Genomic DNA, 18760 nt, shown 5'->3' with positions numbered 1-18760 from the left:
CAGATTTTGGGTGCAGAAAGTGGGAAAATTTAAAGTTTTGTTTTACACAGAGAGTCATAGGTGACACCTAGGGAATAGTCACATAGCTATAGAGTCTTACAACGCAATGGCCCAAATTATCCCTGCCGACTTTGTTGCCCAGAGAGCTAGTCCTGCATTTGGCCAAGAACCCTCTAATCCTCCCCTATGAGATAGTTGTAGATCAGGGGTTCCCAACCTTTTATATGCCTTGGATCCCAATCATTAACCAAGGGCTCTGTGACCCGCAGGTTTGGAGCCTCTGTTCTAAACGTTACTAATTTACCCAGCTCAGCCAATGTTTGTGGCAGCTCCTTCCAAATATGCAATACCCTTTGTGTGAAGAAGCTGCCCAGAAGTTTCCTTTTAAATGTCTCACCTCTGATCTGAAACTTCTGCCCCTTTTGTTGTTAGCACCCCCCACTCCACCAGGAAAAAGACTCTGTGATTTCACCCAGTCAATGCCACTCATGATCTTGTTACCTCCATCAGGGCACCCCTAATCTCACCCAATCCAGGGAATAAAGTCCTAGTCTACACAACCTCTCCTTGTAACTCAGGGCTCTTAGTCCAGGCAATGTCCTGGTAAATCTTTTCTGCACTCTTTCTAGTTTGATAACATCTTATTAGTGATGGAAACAGACACATTAGCGCGATTTAAGAGGCATTTAGATGGGCAGGGAATGTAGGGATATGGACCAGATGCAGGCAAATGTGATTGATTAAGATGGCATCATGGTCAGCCTGGGCCTGTTCCTGTGCTTTACTGTTATATGTTCTAAGCACCAATCAATATTGTGGTTAGCACAGATACAGTGGGCTGAATGGCCCATTCCTGCGCTGTACTGTTGTATGTTCTGAACACCGATCAGTGCTGTTCCGCATTTGCTCATCAGACAATTTGCCCATTCCACGTATCAGTTCAGTAATGCTTCTCTGAACTGCCTCCAACATGTTAACATCCTTCCTCAAATAAGGAGACGGATGTTGTACACAGACATGGTGTCACCAGTGCTCTCTGTAATGAAATGTATCCTTCCCACTTTTGTATTCAGTTCCCCCAACCATACATGGTAATGTTCTGACAGTTAGAGTCATACTCAAAGAACACAACAGCACAGAGACAGGACCTTCCACATATCTAATCCATGCCGAACTATTATCCTCCCTGGTCCTATTGAATTGCACCTGGACCATAGCCCTCCATAGCTCTCCCAACCAAGTGCTTATCCAAATGTTGCATTCAAACCCACATCCACTGTTTCTATTGGCAGCTCGTTCTACACTAACACCCCCTCTGAGTGAAGGGGTTCTCCTCTCAGGTTTCTATTAAACATTTCACCTTTCACAGTTAATGCATTAGTTCCAGTCTCTTCCACATCAGTGGAAAACAGTCCGCTTGCATTTATCCCATCTATACCCCTCATAATTTTGTATACCTCTCTCAAATCTCCCCTCATTCTCCTACGCTCCAGGGAATAAAGTCCTAGCCTAATCAACCTTTCCCTATAACTCAGATCCTCAGGTCTTGGTAAAATCCTTGCAAACTTTCTCTGCACTCTTTCAATCTTATTTACATCTGATGGGTGACCAGAGCCAAACATGTACTCCAAATCTGGCCTCACCAATGTACTTCAACAACCAACATTCTCCTAAGTGCCAGGGGATAAAGTCCTGACCTATTCAACCTTTCCCTGTAACTCAGGCTTCAGCAACTACTTGCTTTTAACTACGACACTCAGATCCTGGCACCACTTACATGAGCTAAACTGTTCCAGTTTAGCTAAACTGAACAATTTCACAGCTCTCCATCTTATACACCCATTGCCAGATCCTTGCCCACTCATCGAAACCTTTATTGTTTCTTCCTCTCCTCTCCACAGCTCACTTTCTGATCCATTCTTGTATCATCAGCAAATATACCCACCACCCACCACATCTTCATCCAAGTCCTTTATATGAATTGTGTAAAGTGAGGTTTGGAATCGATTCCTGAGGCACACCGCTCAGAAAATCTTACCGATCAGACAATGTTGTATTTCTGCCAATCTCTGCTGCCTGATCAATCAATCTTCTATCCAGGCTATGGAAACATGGGGGAGAAAGAGAATGAAAGGAGGTGAGAAAACATGGGCGTGGGAGGAAAGACACTTTTTTAGAAAGGGTGTCATGAATTCCAGAGGGTTGGGCAGGCTGATCACAGTAGACGGACAGCTAGGGGTGAAGAGAGTCAAGTCCTGCACTGTGAAAGGTCATGAGGGATCCCACCTACCCTGCTCGTGGACTGTCTGTCCCACTCCCATCAGGGAGGAGGCTACGTAGCATCCACACCAGGACCACCAGACTCAGAAACAATTACTTTCCCCAAGCAGTAAGGCTAATCAACCCCTCCACCCAATAACCCACTCCTCCACACCCCAACCACCACTTTATCATTTCCTGTCTGTTACCTTATGTACAGACAGTCTTGTGCCTAGTGTCACTTTATGAACATACAAACAATCTATGAATACTGTCTAAGCTAGCTTATGTATTTATAGTGATTGTATTTTTTTTATTATTGTGTTTTTTATGTTGTGTGTGTTTTTTTGTGTGCTGTCGAATCTGGAGTAACAATTATTTCTTTCTTCTTTACGCTTGCATACTGCAAATGACATTAAACAATCTTGAATTACTGTTGCAATTGCATAGGCTTCATGCAAATTTCATTCAGACTGAGCTGGAGGAATGATAGCAGAGATGTGGTCAGGGCCCAGAGGGGATCAAAACACAGACAAGAATCAGGAACAGAAACACAAGCTCCCTGGTGCTGGGAACACATCATCACAGACACATGGACCCTGGCGCTGACAGTTTCTCAAAAGACCAGCAGAACTCATTAATCCTTTCCCCGTACATCAGAGAAAATCATTCCAATAGATGCAGGAGTCCATCCCACCCAAGTGGGTGAGAAACCCCCAAGTACCCGATGTTTTGTTACCCACACTGGTCCTGCTGACTGCTCACTGCAGGATCAGTGACAGAAGGACAGAGACTCACCATCACCAGTCAGTCAACAATTTGTGAAGGAGAGCAGTCGGCCAAACTGACAGAAAGACCACAACCTCATTCTTATAAAAGGAAACTGTTGGTTGGATACAGAAAGTGTAATAAATGAGCTGGCTTGGAAATTGGCAAGGCAAAGTGGGCCAGCTGAAATAGAGAAAAGCTTCATTTATATAGTACCCGACACATTTCTTTCTGATTATCCCAAAAGGCTTCACGACTTAACACTACAGTAATGCAAGGAATGCTCCAACTAGCAAAACTGTGATTATAATTACTGATGGAAGGATCAGTTCTGGGACTAACACTCCAGAGATAACCCTTCTCTGCTGTGCAGTAGTAAAGATGAGCTTTACTTTTCACAAGTACATCGAAACATACAGTGAAACACATTGTCTTGCATCAATGACCACCAGAGTCTGAAGATGTGCTGGGGGCAGTCCACAAGTGTCGAGATGCTTCCAGCGTCAACATTGCACGCCCTCAGCCTACTAACCGTAACCCATCCTTTGGAATGTGGGAGGAAACTGGAGCATCTGGAGGAAACCCACACCATCATGGAGGGAGCTTACAGGCAGCGGTGGGAATTGAACCCGCTACACTACCGTACCACCTCAGGCCTGGTAACAGAGGATCTTTCCTATCTCCCGACAGTGCAGGCGTGGTTAGTTTAATACGTTGTTCTTCGATAGGTTTAGTTTATATGTTATAGTTAAATTGGTGGCACCTGCCAGTGCACCTCCCCCTCAGCACTCACCTGAAGTGTCTGCTTGGGTACTCGGAGTGGGAGACGGTATAAACATAAAGCTGAGATTTAACGAGGATGCACTGGGTCACTGCCTGAAGCAGCAGTGGACACAGACTTGGAAACCATGAAAAGGGAATTGCAGAAATTCCTGATAAAGGGACATCTGTAGGGCTGCAGGGAAAGAACAGGGAGTGAGACTGGGTGGGCGGTCAAAGAGGTTTGTTGGGTGGAATGACCTCTTTCAGTATTGTGAGACTGAGTGGGGGGTTTAATGAAATAATTAATTAGCTTGTTTATTTAGAGATCCAGTGTGGAACAGGCCCCTCTGGCCCATCGAGCCGCACCGCCCAGCGACCCACCGATTTAACCCTAGTCTAATCACAGGACAATTTACAGTGACCAATTAACCCACTAACTGGTTTGTATTTAGACTGTGGCAGGAAACTGGAGCACCTGGATGTAACCCACGTGGTCATGAAGAGAGCATACAAACCCCTTACAAATGCTACCAGAATTGAACTCCAATCTCTGATGCCCTGAGCTGTAATAGCATTGTGCTAACCGCTACGCTACCATCACGAGTTCCACACGGGGCACAGAAGCCATCTCAGTGACCCCTTTCATGTATGTGGTTCACCAAACACAGACAATAAGGCAGAGCTTAGCGCCAGTGACTGGGGTTCAGACATTCTTCCTGTGTTTCCTCCAGATGCTCCGGTTTCCTCCCACTCTCCAGAGGTGTACAGGTTAGGGCTAGTGAGTTGTGGGCATGCTCTGTTGGCACTGGATGTGGGGGGACTGTTGTTGGGTTGCACCCAGCACATCATCAGACTATGTTGGTTGTTGATGCAAATGATGCATCTCACTGTATGTTTCAACGTACATGTGAAAAATAAAACTCATGTTTATCATTAAACAGACATGATCCTTTGAGATTTAATATCAGATTCTAGTTAGTAAAGTGAAGCCGGTCAGCAGCTTACCTGAATGGGAGATTGTGGACACTTGTGACGTCAGCCCTGACGTGTGAGGGTTTCGAGATACAACAGGCAGTGGTCCCCGGTTTAGGATGGACCCGGCTGGGTTACTGTAGGCCAGACCAGTGGCACCCTGTGCCACAGAGTGTATGGAGGCTTCGTGGTTAGGTAGTCCACCTGGCTGAGAAACAGAGACACAGGAGCAGAGGAGAGACAAGTCAAAGTTCGAGTTTAATTGTCATTTAACCATACATGAATACCAATGAGTAACAGCCAAATGAAAGAGCTCAAGATGGCAGAGCACAAAGTGAGCTGCTCATCACTATACCAATACTTAGTAGTTTAAATAAAACAAGTACTTGCTTTTATAGAGAATGTCAGCACATTAAAACAAACTACTTAATGCAGAGAAATGAACAGTCACACTGTTTTGGGCCAAGACCTTTAATGAAATTTGGAAACAATCTAATCTGAAACTGAATCAGAATTAGGTTTAATATCACCAGCGTACATCATGAAATTTCTTGTTTTGCGGCAGTAGTATAGAGAAACATAGAAAACCTACAGCACAATACAGGTCCTTCGGCCCACAATGCTGTGCCGAACACATACTTACTTTAGAAAATACCTAGGCTTACCCATATCCCTCTATTTTTCTAAGCTCCATGTACCTATCCAGGAGTCTCTTAAAAGACCATATTGTATCCACCTCCACCACTGTCACCGGCAGCCCATTCCACGCATTCACCTCTCTCTGCGTAAAATCTTACCCCTGACATCTCCTCTGTACCTGCTCCCCAGCACCTTAAAACTGTGCCCTCTCCTGTTAGCCATTTCAGCCCTGGGAAAAAACCTCTAATCAATGCCTCTCATCATGTTGTCCACCTCTATCAGGTCATATCTCATACTCTGTCCAGTGCAATACATAATTTAAAAATAATAAACTACAATATATACATATAAGTAGATTAAACAGTACTATAAGGCAAAAAGAGAGCAAAAGTAGGGATAATTAGTGAGACAGTGTGCATGCTGGGTGCTGCCTTTCTGAGGCATCGCCTTTTGAAGCTGTCCTGGATACTGGGGAGTCTAGTGACCATGATGGAGCTGGCTGAATTTACAACTTTCTGTAGCTTTTTCTGATCGTGTGCAGTGGCCCCTCCACACCAGACAGTGAGGCAACCAGTTAGAATGCTCTCTATGGTACATCTCCATGGCAGAGGGCGTCCACACATCAGCCATCACTGTCTGGCTTGGTGCAGCATCCCCTCACAATATACGGAACTACAGCAAACTGGTCAGCTCGGCTGACAAGGTCATTACCTGCAGTCTGCCATCACTGCTGGACTTCTACATGTCCAGGACAAAGAGCAGGGCAGGAAGGATCATTGCAATTACCACCCACCCAACAAGCTCCTTCTGGAAAGGGCTATATGCTATTAAAACTAAAATTCTTCACACAACCGTAGAAATCTCTTCCCTCAGGCAATTAATCAGATCAACCATTCTAGTTAGACCCCACACCCTGTATCTATTACCTCCAACACTATACTGCACTGTAAAGACTTTAAACCTTTTTATAATGAAGTAGATTGTGTGTGAGTGTGTGAGTGAGAGTGTGAGTGTGTGTGTACATGAGTGTGTGTGTGTGTGTGTGTGTGTGTGTGTGTGTGTGTGAGAGAGAGAGAACGTGAGCGAATGAATGTGTGTGTGCATACGAACGTGACTGTGTGAATGTGAGTGTGCGTACAAGAGTGAGTGTGGGTGTGAGAGAACGTGAGTGAGTGAATGTGTGTGTGTGCGTACAAGAGTGAGTGTGGGTGTGCATGAGTGAGAGTGTGAGTGTATGTGCATATGCATGTGCTGCTCCAGATTTCCAGATCTGCAGTTTCTCCAAATAGCATAATGTTGTGGGACTGTAAGCAAACCACAGAAGGAGATGTAAGTGTGACTGAGCAAGGGACGGATCTAGGAAGCACACTGAAATGAAATGATGAAGTTAAAAGAGGGAACTCAAGAACTCAGGCAGTTGGACACCAGAGTCAGACAGAAGCGGAGATGGTGGCTGAGAAAGGGACAGGAACACAGGATGGTGTTAGGCTGGGGAACAGGGGGAGGTCAGTGAGTGCAGGGCATTGGACAATGCAGAATTCGGGTCATTCGAGTTCACAAAGGATATAACTAGGTAGCTGGCCAAGAGAGCAAATGGAATAATCAACAGAAAATAACTGGTAGAAAAGAACATCTCTCTGAAACATTGAGAGTTGGTCATCACCTCCACACCCTCAGGAGGCAGAGGAAATTTGGTATGTCCCCAGTAACACTGACCAGTTTTCTCAGAAAGCACCCTATCCAGATGCATCACAGCATGGTCAAACAATGACACTGACCAAGACCACTAGAAACTGCAGAGAGTTGTGACCATGGTCCAGCCCATCACACAGGACAGCCTCCTCTCCATGGACCTCATCTACACATCCCCTACCCTTGGAAAGCAGCCAACATAATCAAACACCACTCCCCCCACCTTGAGTATTCTCTCTTCTCCTACCCCCATCAGGCAGAAGATACAAAAGCCTGAAATTACATGCCACCAGGCTGAAAGGCATCTTACTGCACTCATACCAGACTCTTGAACAGACCTCTCGCAGACTAAGAGATGACTCCTGATCCTTCCAATCCGCCCCTTTGTGGCCATTACACTTGCTGTGTCTGCCTGCACTGCATTTCTTCTGCACTCTGCGTCCTGGTTTCTTTTTACCAGCTTGATGTACTTATGTACAGCATGAGTAGCACACAAACAAAATCTTGCCATGTCCGGGACATGTGACAAAACAAACCAATACCAAGGCAATCCTAATCATCCTAGATGATGGAGCAGGCACATCTCGCAGATAAGGAACTCTCACTCCCAGCTTTACTGTTCTTGTGCAAGGGCTTGTCGGTGGTCAGTGTCTGACCGCCCCCAGCATGCAAAGGAGCCAGCTGGATTTGAACTCTAGACCATTCGCTCCGGAGTCCAGCGCTGATGCCACTACACCACCAGCTGGCAATGTATACCAGAGTACACAGCCAAGGCTTTGGCTGAGTTCAGGTAACAAGCCTGAGAAGAAGTGGAGTGGGGAAAGAGGTGGCTAGTGAGGGAGACCCAAAGCTTGATACCCGGGTAGACAGTTGGAGGAGGGATGTAAAACGAGACTCTACAAGGAGTCTAGAATTGGTGCAGTGCTGAGGTCCAGGAGTTGTGGGACTGGAGTGAGTGAGAATGACTTGGGGATGGGTGAGTTGGAAACAAAGATCTCAGGGGCGAAATGTTGGAGGGATCTTCATGACAGAGCAACTACTTCACTGGCCTTGGCCACATATGGTGCAGTGAGGCGAGTTAGTTAATTGAATTCAAACCTCTCCTGCCATGGAGCATAGGCCATTGACAGCAGCTCACCAGAATCCTGTCCTGGCAACAGGCCAGTCTCTCAAGTTGTCCCAGGGTGTAGCCCATATTCTTGGTGTCAGCTTTTAAAGTGGCCTCGCCAGGTGTTCTTTGGTTGGCCTCTCTTCTGCTTTTCCTGGAAATTCCACCATAGCACTTGCTTACACAAAGTGTGTTCTCTCCCAGTATGATAGAAGGATGAACAGCCCTGTGGCCTTCCTCACAATACTTCATATGTTTTCTAAGTGAAGTTCCTCCCTCTCCCAAGCATGAGATCTCTGGAGCTTCTTTTGGTACTTCTGTAGCTCTGGGCTTTTGCAGGATGGAGTTGCTAGCCCCATGGCCAGCCCCTCTCCTTTCACAGCTGATCTTGGGACTATCCATGGCAGAGTGGCAGTGAGGCGAGGCCAGCATAAAACTTGAAAAAGCTGGAATAACTGCTTTCTCTTCATGGAAGCTACCTGCACTGCAGGGTATTTCCACCATCTCTTGTGTTACTCCAGTTTGCCAGTATCTGTCCTTCTTTTGCTTTCCAAAGCAAGTCTGAGGCAATTCCATCCACGGCATCCGCTATGCCAGGAGTACGGCATCCAACAGCAAAATCATAGGGCAATTCCAAGTTGAAGCCTTTGCATATTTTTGGGTTAAAGGGCGGGCTACAGGAGACTGTTCTGTGTCCTTATATGGTCTGGTCTCCTGTTCTGCTCAGCGCTGATGGACTTGCCAGAGAATTTGATGGCAGAGTGAAGATTATTGATCCAAACATCAGGCAGAGAGGAGACAGGGGCAGGAAGCAGTGTATAAACAGCCAGCACCCAAGAGAGTTGGCTGTATCCTCCCTCCCAGCAGAGAGCAGCCACAGGCTTCTTCTCCATGGTAGGAATTCCCTCTGACCAGCACCCCCACAGTGACCAATCACTGACCATTAAGGTCCAGAGTACCGTCCAGCCTTTTCTCAACCAGCAGGAATATTCTGGAAGGAGTCATTCACCAAGCCACAACAGAACCAGGGATGTGCTCTTTACAAATCTCTCCTCAGGTCAAACCCCTCCCCAGTCATTCCCCCCACATATACCCCTCACACCCCCTCCTCAATCACTCCCCCTACATACACTGATCATCTTCCCTCCCATCACTACACCCTTCCTCGTCACCCATCCACGTCACCACAAAAACTCTCTCGCGGATCCCCAGTCACCCTCACTCTCACCCTGCCCCCACTGTCCTTCCTTCCCCACCCTCACACTCACTCCGCTCTCCCATCACCCCTTGGAGCCCTCCATCTCACCCAGTGTGGATGGGACTGAGGACACTAACACCATTACACTGCAAGTCGGGACCGCAGTAAGGTCCCAAAGGATAAAGTTGTAACGTGGGAAACGCAGCTCGCTTGTGAACAGTCAGACCCCACAGAGGAGGCAATGGGATAATGACACCCTTTGCTGTTGAACTTGCCCAAGACATTGGTGAAGTCTAATTTGGAGTACTGTGTGCAGATTTGGTCACCTATCTACAGGAAAGATTTATCTGTATTTATCATCTTGAATTGGTTAGTTTTTCTTTTTTTTGATAATTTTTCATGTTAACCACCAAGCAAACGACTATAGATGTGTGGTGAGAGTATATTGATCGGCTGCTTTACAGCCTGGTATGGAGACACCATTGCCCTTGAATGGAAAATCCTACAAGAAGTAGTGGATTCTGCCCAGTCCATCTCCAGTAAAGGGTTCCCCATCACTGCATATCTACACAAAGAGATGTGGCAGGAACTCAGACACCGCCACCACCCAGGCCACGCTCTCTTCTCGCTGCTGCCATCAGGAAGGAGGTACAGGAGCCTGAGAACTCTCACCATCAGGTTCAGGAACAGTTATTACCTCTCAACCGTTAAGCTCTTGAACCAGAGGGGATAACTTCACTCAGCCCAATACTGAACGGTTCCCACAGCCTATCCATTCACTTTCAATGACTCTTCATCTCATGTTCTCGATATTTATTGCTTTTATCTTGCTTTTTTTTGCGTCTTTGTATTTACTGTGAATGCCTATAAGAAAATGAATCTCAGGGTTGTATATGGTGACATATATGCACTTTAATAGTAGATTTACTTTAAACTTTGACGACATACCACTGCCCATCTCGGCCCGGGGTCCGCGGCGAATTCGGGCACCCGCTGCACTTCATCGGTCTGACCGGTTGATGCCGCTAGTGAGTAACGGTGCCGACTGAAACCGACAGCGCACATTGCACAGGTCCTTCGGCCCAGAACGCTGCCCCGACATTTTAAACTACCCTAAGATCAATCTAACCCTTCCCTCCCACATAGCCTTCCATTTTCCTTTCATTCATGCGCCTATCTAACTCCGCTAAGGATAGTCCCAAGCCTGGTTATAAAAGATGGCCTGGGCATGGGGCCATCCTGCAAAGACCCAGAACTACAGAAACAAGAAAGACCGCAGCTCTGGAAGAGGAAGCATCTTCTTAGAGATGGGCTACACTTGGACTTCCCCCTCAGCCGTGTACTGACAGGTGTCTCAAAGCTACCTCTGCTACAGCGCACCCCAGTGTGTTCCTGACCCCACCCTCTCTCTCAGTGTGTCCCTGACCCCTTCTCCATGTTCCTGACCCACCATCTCCTCAGTGTTCCTGACCCCATCCAGTGTGTCTTTGACCCCTTCTTCCACATGTTCCTGAACCCACCCAGCGTGTTCCTGACTCCACCCTCTCCTCCTGTGTGTTGCTGTCCCCATCCTCTCCCAAAGGATATTTCTGACCCAACCATGTGTCCCTGAACCCAGCTTCACCCCCAGGGTGTCCCTGACCCCACCCTCAACCCAGTATATTTCTTACCCCACCTTCTTTCTCAGTGTCTCTGACCCCACCCTCTCCCCAGTGTGTTCCTGACCCCACCCTCAACCCAGTATATTTCTTACCCCACCTTCTTTCTCAGTGTCTCTGACCCCACCCTCTCCCCAGTGTGTTCCTGACCCCACACTCTCCCCAGTGTGTTCCTGACCCCACCCTCAACCTAAGTATATTTCTTACCCCACCTTCTTTCTCAGTGTCTCTGACCCTGCCCTCTCCCCAGTGTGTTCCTGACCCCACCCTCTCTCCCTGTGTCCCTGATCCTACCCACTCCCTCAGTGTGTCCCTTACCCCACCCAGTGTGCTCCGAACCCACCTTCTCCCCAACTGTGTTCCTGACCCCACCCAGGAGCTGTGGGAAACTCATTTTCCTCACCACACTCATTATTTTGGTGACCTTCCTGGTGCTCTCTGGTATCCCCTCTCTCCCCTTCACCACCACTTCCCTTTTTCTATGCCATACGCCAGACAACCTCCCCTGTTCCATGGAGAACAGCCCGTGTGCCTGCAGAACCTAACTCCATTCCTGGGGCAGTCATCGTACACTTCGTTGACCATGCCAGCCTGCTTCTCCTCCATAACTGCTTGAGATGCCCTGGGTCCATCTGGTGATGGTGTTCCCACAGTGTGGCTGTGAATGCCAGGATCAATGTGGGCCCAGGAGTACATTCCCAAATCTTGGAAGTAAACATTCAGGTGGTTTCCTGCTGCCCTTGTCCCCCCAGGCAGAGGTCACAAGTATGGAGCCTCCATTAAGGACATCTTCAATGTCTCAGAAGGTGGCATTCATCATAAAGAACCCTCATCATCTGTGACATGCCCTCTTCTCATTACTACCACCAGGAGCCTGAAGACACATACAGTGTTTCAGGAACAGCTTCTTCCCCTTCAACACCAGATTTCCGAATGGACAATGAACTCATGAACACGTACTCATTATTTTGCTCTCTTTTTGCACTATTTATTTTTCTGTATTTCATATCGTAACTTATAATTATTTTTAATGTATTGCATGCTACTGCTGTCACCAAACAATAAATGTCACGATTATACACTCAGTGGCCACTTTATTAGGTACACCTGCTCATTATTGCAAATATCTAATCAGTCAATTAGCAACTCAATGCATGCAAAATGGTCAAAGGGTTCAATAAGAGGAAGAAACATAATCTAAAAGGCTTTGACTTTGGAATGGTTGTTGATGCCAGATGGGGTGGTTTGAATATCTCACAAACTGCTGATCTCTTGGGATTTTCATATACAGCAGTCTCTAGAGTTTACAGTGAATTGTGTGAGAAACAAAAAAAAACACCCGGTGAGCGGCAGTTCCACTGGCAAAAACACATGGTTAATGAGAGAGCTCAGAGGAGAACGGCCAGACTGGCTCATGCTGACAGAAAGACGACAGTAACTGAAATAACCGCCGTTAAAACAGTGGTGTGCAGAAGAGCATCTCTGAATGGACGCGTCCATCCTTGAGGCGGATGGGCTACAGAAGACCACAAGCATACACTCAGTGGCCACTTTATTACTTTATTGCAGGACGCACCAAATAAAGTGGCCACTGAATGTATGTCAGAGATGATAAACCAGATCCCGACCCTGATTCACATTGCCTCTCTGCTTTTGCACATTTCCAGGTTCCTAGGACAACTTGCAGCACTATCTGAAATCCCATGACGTAGAATTTACAAAATGCAGTTACATCATCAAGGAAGCATCCACTTCAAGAGTTCCTCATTCATCCAGAGCCCCCTGCACAGCAGTGTAAACAAACAACAAAGGGGATCAGAGCAGATGACCAACGATGAGAGGAAGGTTTAACAGGAGTTGGAGCACAGGGAGAGGTAGAAAGCTTTAGGAAGGAATTCCCGAATTTGGGACTAGGAGGGGCCAACAGTGGGGCAAGTAAACTTGGGGATGTCCAACAACCCGGGACTGGGGGATGGTATGGCTACCGAAGCTTCAGAAATGGTTGAAATGGAAATGTAGCCATTAGCATAATGCTCTTACAGTGCCAGTGATCCGGGTTCAATCGCGCCACTGTATGTAAGGAGTTTGTATGTTCTCCCCATGGGTTTCCTCCCATGTTCCAAAGATGTACGGGTACGTAGGTTAATTGATCACATGGGTGTAATTGAGCAGCACAGGCTCTTTGGATCAGAAGGGCATGTGACCGTGATGTAACTCTAAAGAGAAGAAAAAAGGAAAGAAGTGAAGAATAGAAAGCAGGCCCATTGCTCTGCTCCTCGGATACAGTTAGCACCTTTGACTTACATGGCATTACCTGCCAGGAGCAGAAACCTGTACGTTGTGCTGGGAGCAGTGTCCATGTGCAGGCTTGGTTTGGGCAGATGTAGGAAGGAGGAAGAGAAGGTAAATTACTTCAAAAAAAAGATAAACCATTCTGATCTACTTACACAAACCCTCTGTCTGTTTGTCATGTGATTCACCATTTCGTACTTCCTGTATTTGTCAGTGACATCCAGGTTAGGCTCCATCGGGTCATCGGTGTCTGGGTCTGGGCTCTCACAGCCATTCAAACCCTTCTTCCTTAGTGTCTGAGGAGAACCAGAATTTCAAAGTTTTAGTGTCACGTTTCCTTAGAAAAACCTCCAAAAGAACCACAGCCTCGTAGGTTTGGAGGTTTATGTAGCTCAATCAAACAGAGAGCTATACTGGTTTTATGCTTTAGCTCTTGGCAGGGTCACCCATATCAAACAGGTTAAAGGGTAAAGGACAGACTAAGAGTGGTTCACTGGCCCTCCAGTTTCAGGGTTCAGCTCAGGGCACACAATCTTGATTGATCAAACTAAGCTATTAAGGAAACAGCAATGAAGAATCCTTCTATATCTGAGTGCGACAATATTCCTGAGACTCCGCCCGGGACTTGCATGACTGACAGTAGTGAAATCCGAGAGGAAGTACAGACACTATGAAGGAAGCTCTAAACACTGACCATCATTACTGTCCCAAACAGTAGCGGCGTAACAGGCAGTAAGTACGTTCCTTGGAGTAAACTCTCGCTCCTGGCATGTCACGGAAGACAAAAGGGAGCCTGGTGTCTCTAACCACTGGCAGTGAAAGCTCCACACCAGGAGTGTTTAGCTCTGGCACACTAGCTTGCCAGCTAGTGTGGCAAGCTGGCCACACTTGCCACTAGCTTGCACACTAGCTAATGAAAGACAGAACAGCAAGAGGCAAGGACACTGGAACTCTATAAATCTCCGGTTGGTCAAAGCAGTAAGACAATTCCATGCTGCAGGAAGGTTCTCCCACCCTTGGGATGGATGGTGGGAACACAACCCAACCCAGGTAAGCATGGCTTGTCTGCACTGAGGTTGTATCCATGATCTCATCACTGAAGGTGTCCAATGGGGGTGGGTGGGTTTTGGTAGAAGGCAGCTTTAGGGACCAAAGGAATCTTCTGTGCCAGGTTCACAATGAACAACATCAGATGCTCTTTCTGTCCTGGTCAATGTGACTGCAGTCCTGCAGCTGGTGTGTAGGGTGTGGGCTCTGCAGCAAGTTGCATCAGACGTCTACCAGCCAACAGCCCAGAGCAAATAGGAATCTTATCACTGACACCCACATCCACCAAACTCTTCAAAAAAGTACAGAAGAAATCCCCTTCCATTCACTTCCTCCCCACCACTTATAATTATAGAATCTTACAACAGCTTAAGGCACACATAGAAGCCCCTTGGCCCATCACTTTTTTGCTTCACACAAAACCTCTCCCACCCCTATCCATCAGTCTCCTCACCCTTCTGTCCCTCTCACTCAACAGTGTTTATTACTGCCTCAGGAAAAGATAACACAGACAGGACCATTTGGAATCTCAATCTCCCTCTGCTCTCAGTCACTCAGTATGTGGAGCTGTCTCTTCCAATCATCCAAACAGCTGCTTCAAGCCGCCAGGAAGAGATGGAATGAGTGGCAGTAATGGTGAATGGGTGGATAGGAAGAGAAAAGGTTTGCTGGGCTCAGTGGACAGAAGACTCTGGTCCTAACATTAATGATCCAGCCCCTCAAACTTGATCCCTCACTTCCAGCTTCAATTCTTTAGGGTTGTCATAGCTGGGGGGGGGGGGGGGGAGGTGGAGATGGGACTGGTGGGGATCAGCTCCCACTACCTGTTAAATGCTCCCGATGGCGTGCATCTCAAGTAGCCTCTGACAAACAAGCCCAGCTCCTGGCTTTCACATGCGGCTTAGCTACTAAGCCCAGTGGAGCCGTTTCTATTGACAGGAGAAGGAGCAAAGGCAGATTACTGGCTCATAAAAATCACTTCAGGCAGATGGGGCCCATCAGCCATAGTTAGCAGCGCATCTAGGAAAAGGGAAACACATGGGGAGGGCTTCAGGACTAAACCCCAACGAAAAATCCAAAGCTAGCATCCCCAAGGCAGTCCTATGTCGAGTTCAATGCTGATTGACAACTCCTGCATTGCCACTGGTGCCAAACTGTATCGGTCTCTGCTGTTCCTTTGGATTTATCAGCTGCATGGAGAGGGGCAGTTGGCTGCACGGGCAACCGCTTGCTCTCCAGATTGTGCTGCTCAGGCTAGTGCATCACATAGACAGCTAGTATGCAACATCCACACTTGACCCTAACCAGTGGAGGAGGCTTTACTTCTAGCTTCCCACTGAATCCCCGCATCTCCCAATGTCTCTGTGCCTCAGCTTTGAAATATACTGACTGGGCTTTCTTGAACCGTTGGGAGGTTCCAAACATCACCACTGGAATGGAGTGGCTCCTCACCTCCAGACGGAGTGACCAAGCCCTTACTGTGGCCCTGGAATCCCAGATTCAATCCCTAACACTCAAGGGAGGGAGATTGAAGCACACCACCCACCCTTGGTCTCCTCACCTCAAGGATGTCGGAGTTGGTGCGGCTCTCATGAGGCTCACTGTACTCTGTGTACTTGAGCAGGACGCGGTCCATGTCCGTGCTGGCATACTGGAAGAGCCGATTGGTGCTGTTAAAGATGATCAGGGCGATCTCGCAGTCACACAGCACGCTCAACTCATACGCCTTCTTCATCAGACCAAACTTCCGCTTGGTGAAGGTCACCTATGGAGGGAAAAGGTCAGAGATCAGTAAGGGTGGGAGTTTTGTCTCAGCACATCCTCCGTCAACCCTCAACAACTTTTATCAATGCACTACTGAAAACATCCTATCTAGATGCATCACGGTTTAGTGTGGCAACTGTTCTGCATGTGACTGTAGATTTGTGGACATTCCTCAGCACATCACAGAACCAGCCTCCTCTCCTTGGATTCTGCCTCAATAAAGCAAAGACCCCACCCAACCCAGATGTTTTTTCTCTCCTCTCCCATCAGGCAGAAGATAAAAAACTCTGAAATCATGTAGCATCATGCTCAAGGACAGATTAAGCCAAGTTTCTTGGTATAGGTGTCTGTAATAAACCAATTCCAATTCCACTGATAATGGGCTAAGAGAAGCCTAGTGTGAACAGGACTGATGTTAACATATCAAAGGACCTGTCTTGGGACCAGCACATAGATACAATCACAAGAAGGCACAGCAACAGCCTTACCTTCTTAGGAGATTAAGGAGGTTTGGTTTGTCAATGAGCATTCTAACAAACTTCTCTAGATGTTCCGTTGGAAGGAAATATCTAGACTGGTTATATCATGGTCTGGTATGGTGATCTGAATGCGGAGGAATACAAGACGTTGTAGAGAGTAGTGAACTCAGCCCAACACAAAGATATATCCCTCCCCACCATTGGTAGTATCTACAGGAGGTACTGCTTCAACAAGGCATCCTCCATCTTCAAAAATCTCCACCATCCGAGCCATGGTATCTTTTTGCAGTTCCCTTCAGATAGGGGGTACCAAAAGAAGCCTGAAGTCCCACACCAGCAAATATTCAGTTCTTGAACCAACCTGTAAAATTCTAATCACCACCTCAGTATAGCAATACTGTGACCACTCTGATTTGTTCTAATTGTCTTCTTTCTTGTAAAAATTGTTTAATTTCTGGTATCTCGTGAGTTGCTTATCCGATGTTGCGTGCTTGCGATGCTGCTGCAGGTTAAGTTCATCTGTGCACAAACATACTTGTGCACATGACAATGAGCTCAACATTGTCTTTGAATGAACAAAATCAACTAACTCATTCTTGTTCAGCTTAAGCATAGATTCACATTCTCCCAGCCCACTGAAGCACAGTAAAAATCTAACCTTTGAATTTATATAGCACCTACAAAGTGGTAAAACATATAAACCACTTCTCAGGACTGGAAGTCCGCTCTCCACACCCATCTGGGAAGTACAACAGACAGTAGGTGCAGGAGTAGGGCATTCGGCCCTTCTAGCCAGCACCACCATTCACTGTGATCATGGCTGATCATATACAATCAGTACCCCGTTCCTGCCCTCTCCCCATATCCCTTGACCCTGCTATCTATAGGAGCTCTATCTAACTCTCTCTTGAATGCATCCAGAGACTTGGCCTCCACTGCCTTTTGGGGCAGAGCATTCCACATATTCACCACTCTCTGGGTGAAAAAGTTTTTCTGCAAGTCTGGGGATATGGAGCAGGACAGGATTTCAATGTGACCATCCTCTCCACAGGTGGGAGTAGGGGTCTGCTGCAGTGAAGACTTTATATGGAGCCAAGACATCCCAGAGAGCCTCTGTGTGCAACATGGCATCTGGAGAGACTGTAGTCTCATCAAATTCAACAGGATAAAGAGCCAGCCACTCAACTCTTGGTGATGTCTTGAGCCAGGTGATAGTGAATCTGTAGAATTCATTGCCACAGATGGCTATGGAGGCCAAGTCATTGGATATATTTAAGATCATAAGACAGAGGAGCAGAATTAAGCCAGTTGGTCCATTGAGTCTGTTCTGCCATTCTCTCATGGCTGATTGATTACCCAACTCAACCCCACTTTCCTGCCTTCTCCCTGTAATTTTTGATACCCTGAAAAATCAAGAATCTATTAATCTCTGCTTTAAATATTCCCAATGGCTTGGCCTCCACAGCAGTCTATGGCAATGAATTCCACAGATTCAGCACCTTGTGGCTAAAGGAATTCATTCTCATGTCTGTTCTAAATGGATGTGCCTCTATCCTGAGGCTGTGCCCTCCATTTCTAGACTCCCCAACTATTGGAAACATGGTCTTCATATCCAATCCATCTAGGCCTTTCAATATTTGATAGGCTCTGATATTTATATTTAATGCCCTGGTTCATATTATTACTGATTTCATGCTTATTTGAGTTACTGTTGAAGATAAGAGAGAGGAGAAATGTGTGCCATCCAATGGGAATGAACAGATTCAGGAGAGGTTTCTCTGGTGAGGGACACTAAGGTTGGGCTTGGGGCTTTTGATCGAGAGGAGATGGAGAGAGAAGACACTGGGGAGAACCGGTCGTAGTGTACAATCCAGTGGGAGACCTGTTTGTTCGAGATGGATTGCGAGCGAAGTTTGGAAAGTGGTGTGAGCTTTCACATTGACCGAGGACCCAGTGCATGAGTGACAGAGAAGTTCAAGATGAGCTCCAACTTGTGCACATTTCACCATTAATTAGAATGGGCCCTTTTCTTTTTGTTATTCTTTACTAACCCTTTAGTGAAGATTCATAAATATAATTATTTTAATCGTATGCAGTGTACTGTCTGTTATTTCGTGGCATT

At 46.8% G+C, this 18760-nt stretch overlaps 1 protein-coding gene across 2 annotated transcripts in view; it reads right to left on the bottom strand.

Annotated features, from left to right (window-relative positions):
- mef2b (myocyte enhancer factor 2b) overlaps positions 1 to 18760 on the bottom strand; it is a 122691-nt gene that overhangs the window by 31641 nt on the left and 72290 nt on the right. For both annotated transcript variants that reach the window (XM_059990955.1, XM_059990957.1), the window contains 3 exons: positions 15957 to 16160; positions 13504 to 13644; positions 4795 to 4969 (listed from right to left, as the gene is read on the bottom strand). In XM_059990955.1, coding sequence (XP_059846938.1) covers positions 4795 to 4969; positions 13504 to 13644; positions 15957 to 16160 — 520 coding nt within the window. The remainder of the gene's footprint in view (positions 1 to 4794; positions 4970 to 13503; positions 13645 to 15956; positions 16161 to 18760) is intronic.

This window comes from Hypanus sabinus, chromosome 16 (genome assembly GCF_030144855.1).
Source record: "Hypanus sabinus isolate sHypSab1 chromosome 16, sHypSab1.hap1, whole genome shotgun sequence".
Lineage (NCBI taxonomy): Eukaryota > Metazoa > Chordata > Chondrichthyes > Myliobatiformes > Dasyatidae > Hypanus > Hypanus sabinus.
Note: the sequence above shows the minus strand (reverse complement) of the source record. Positions and strands in the feature narration are given on the sequence as shown.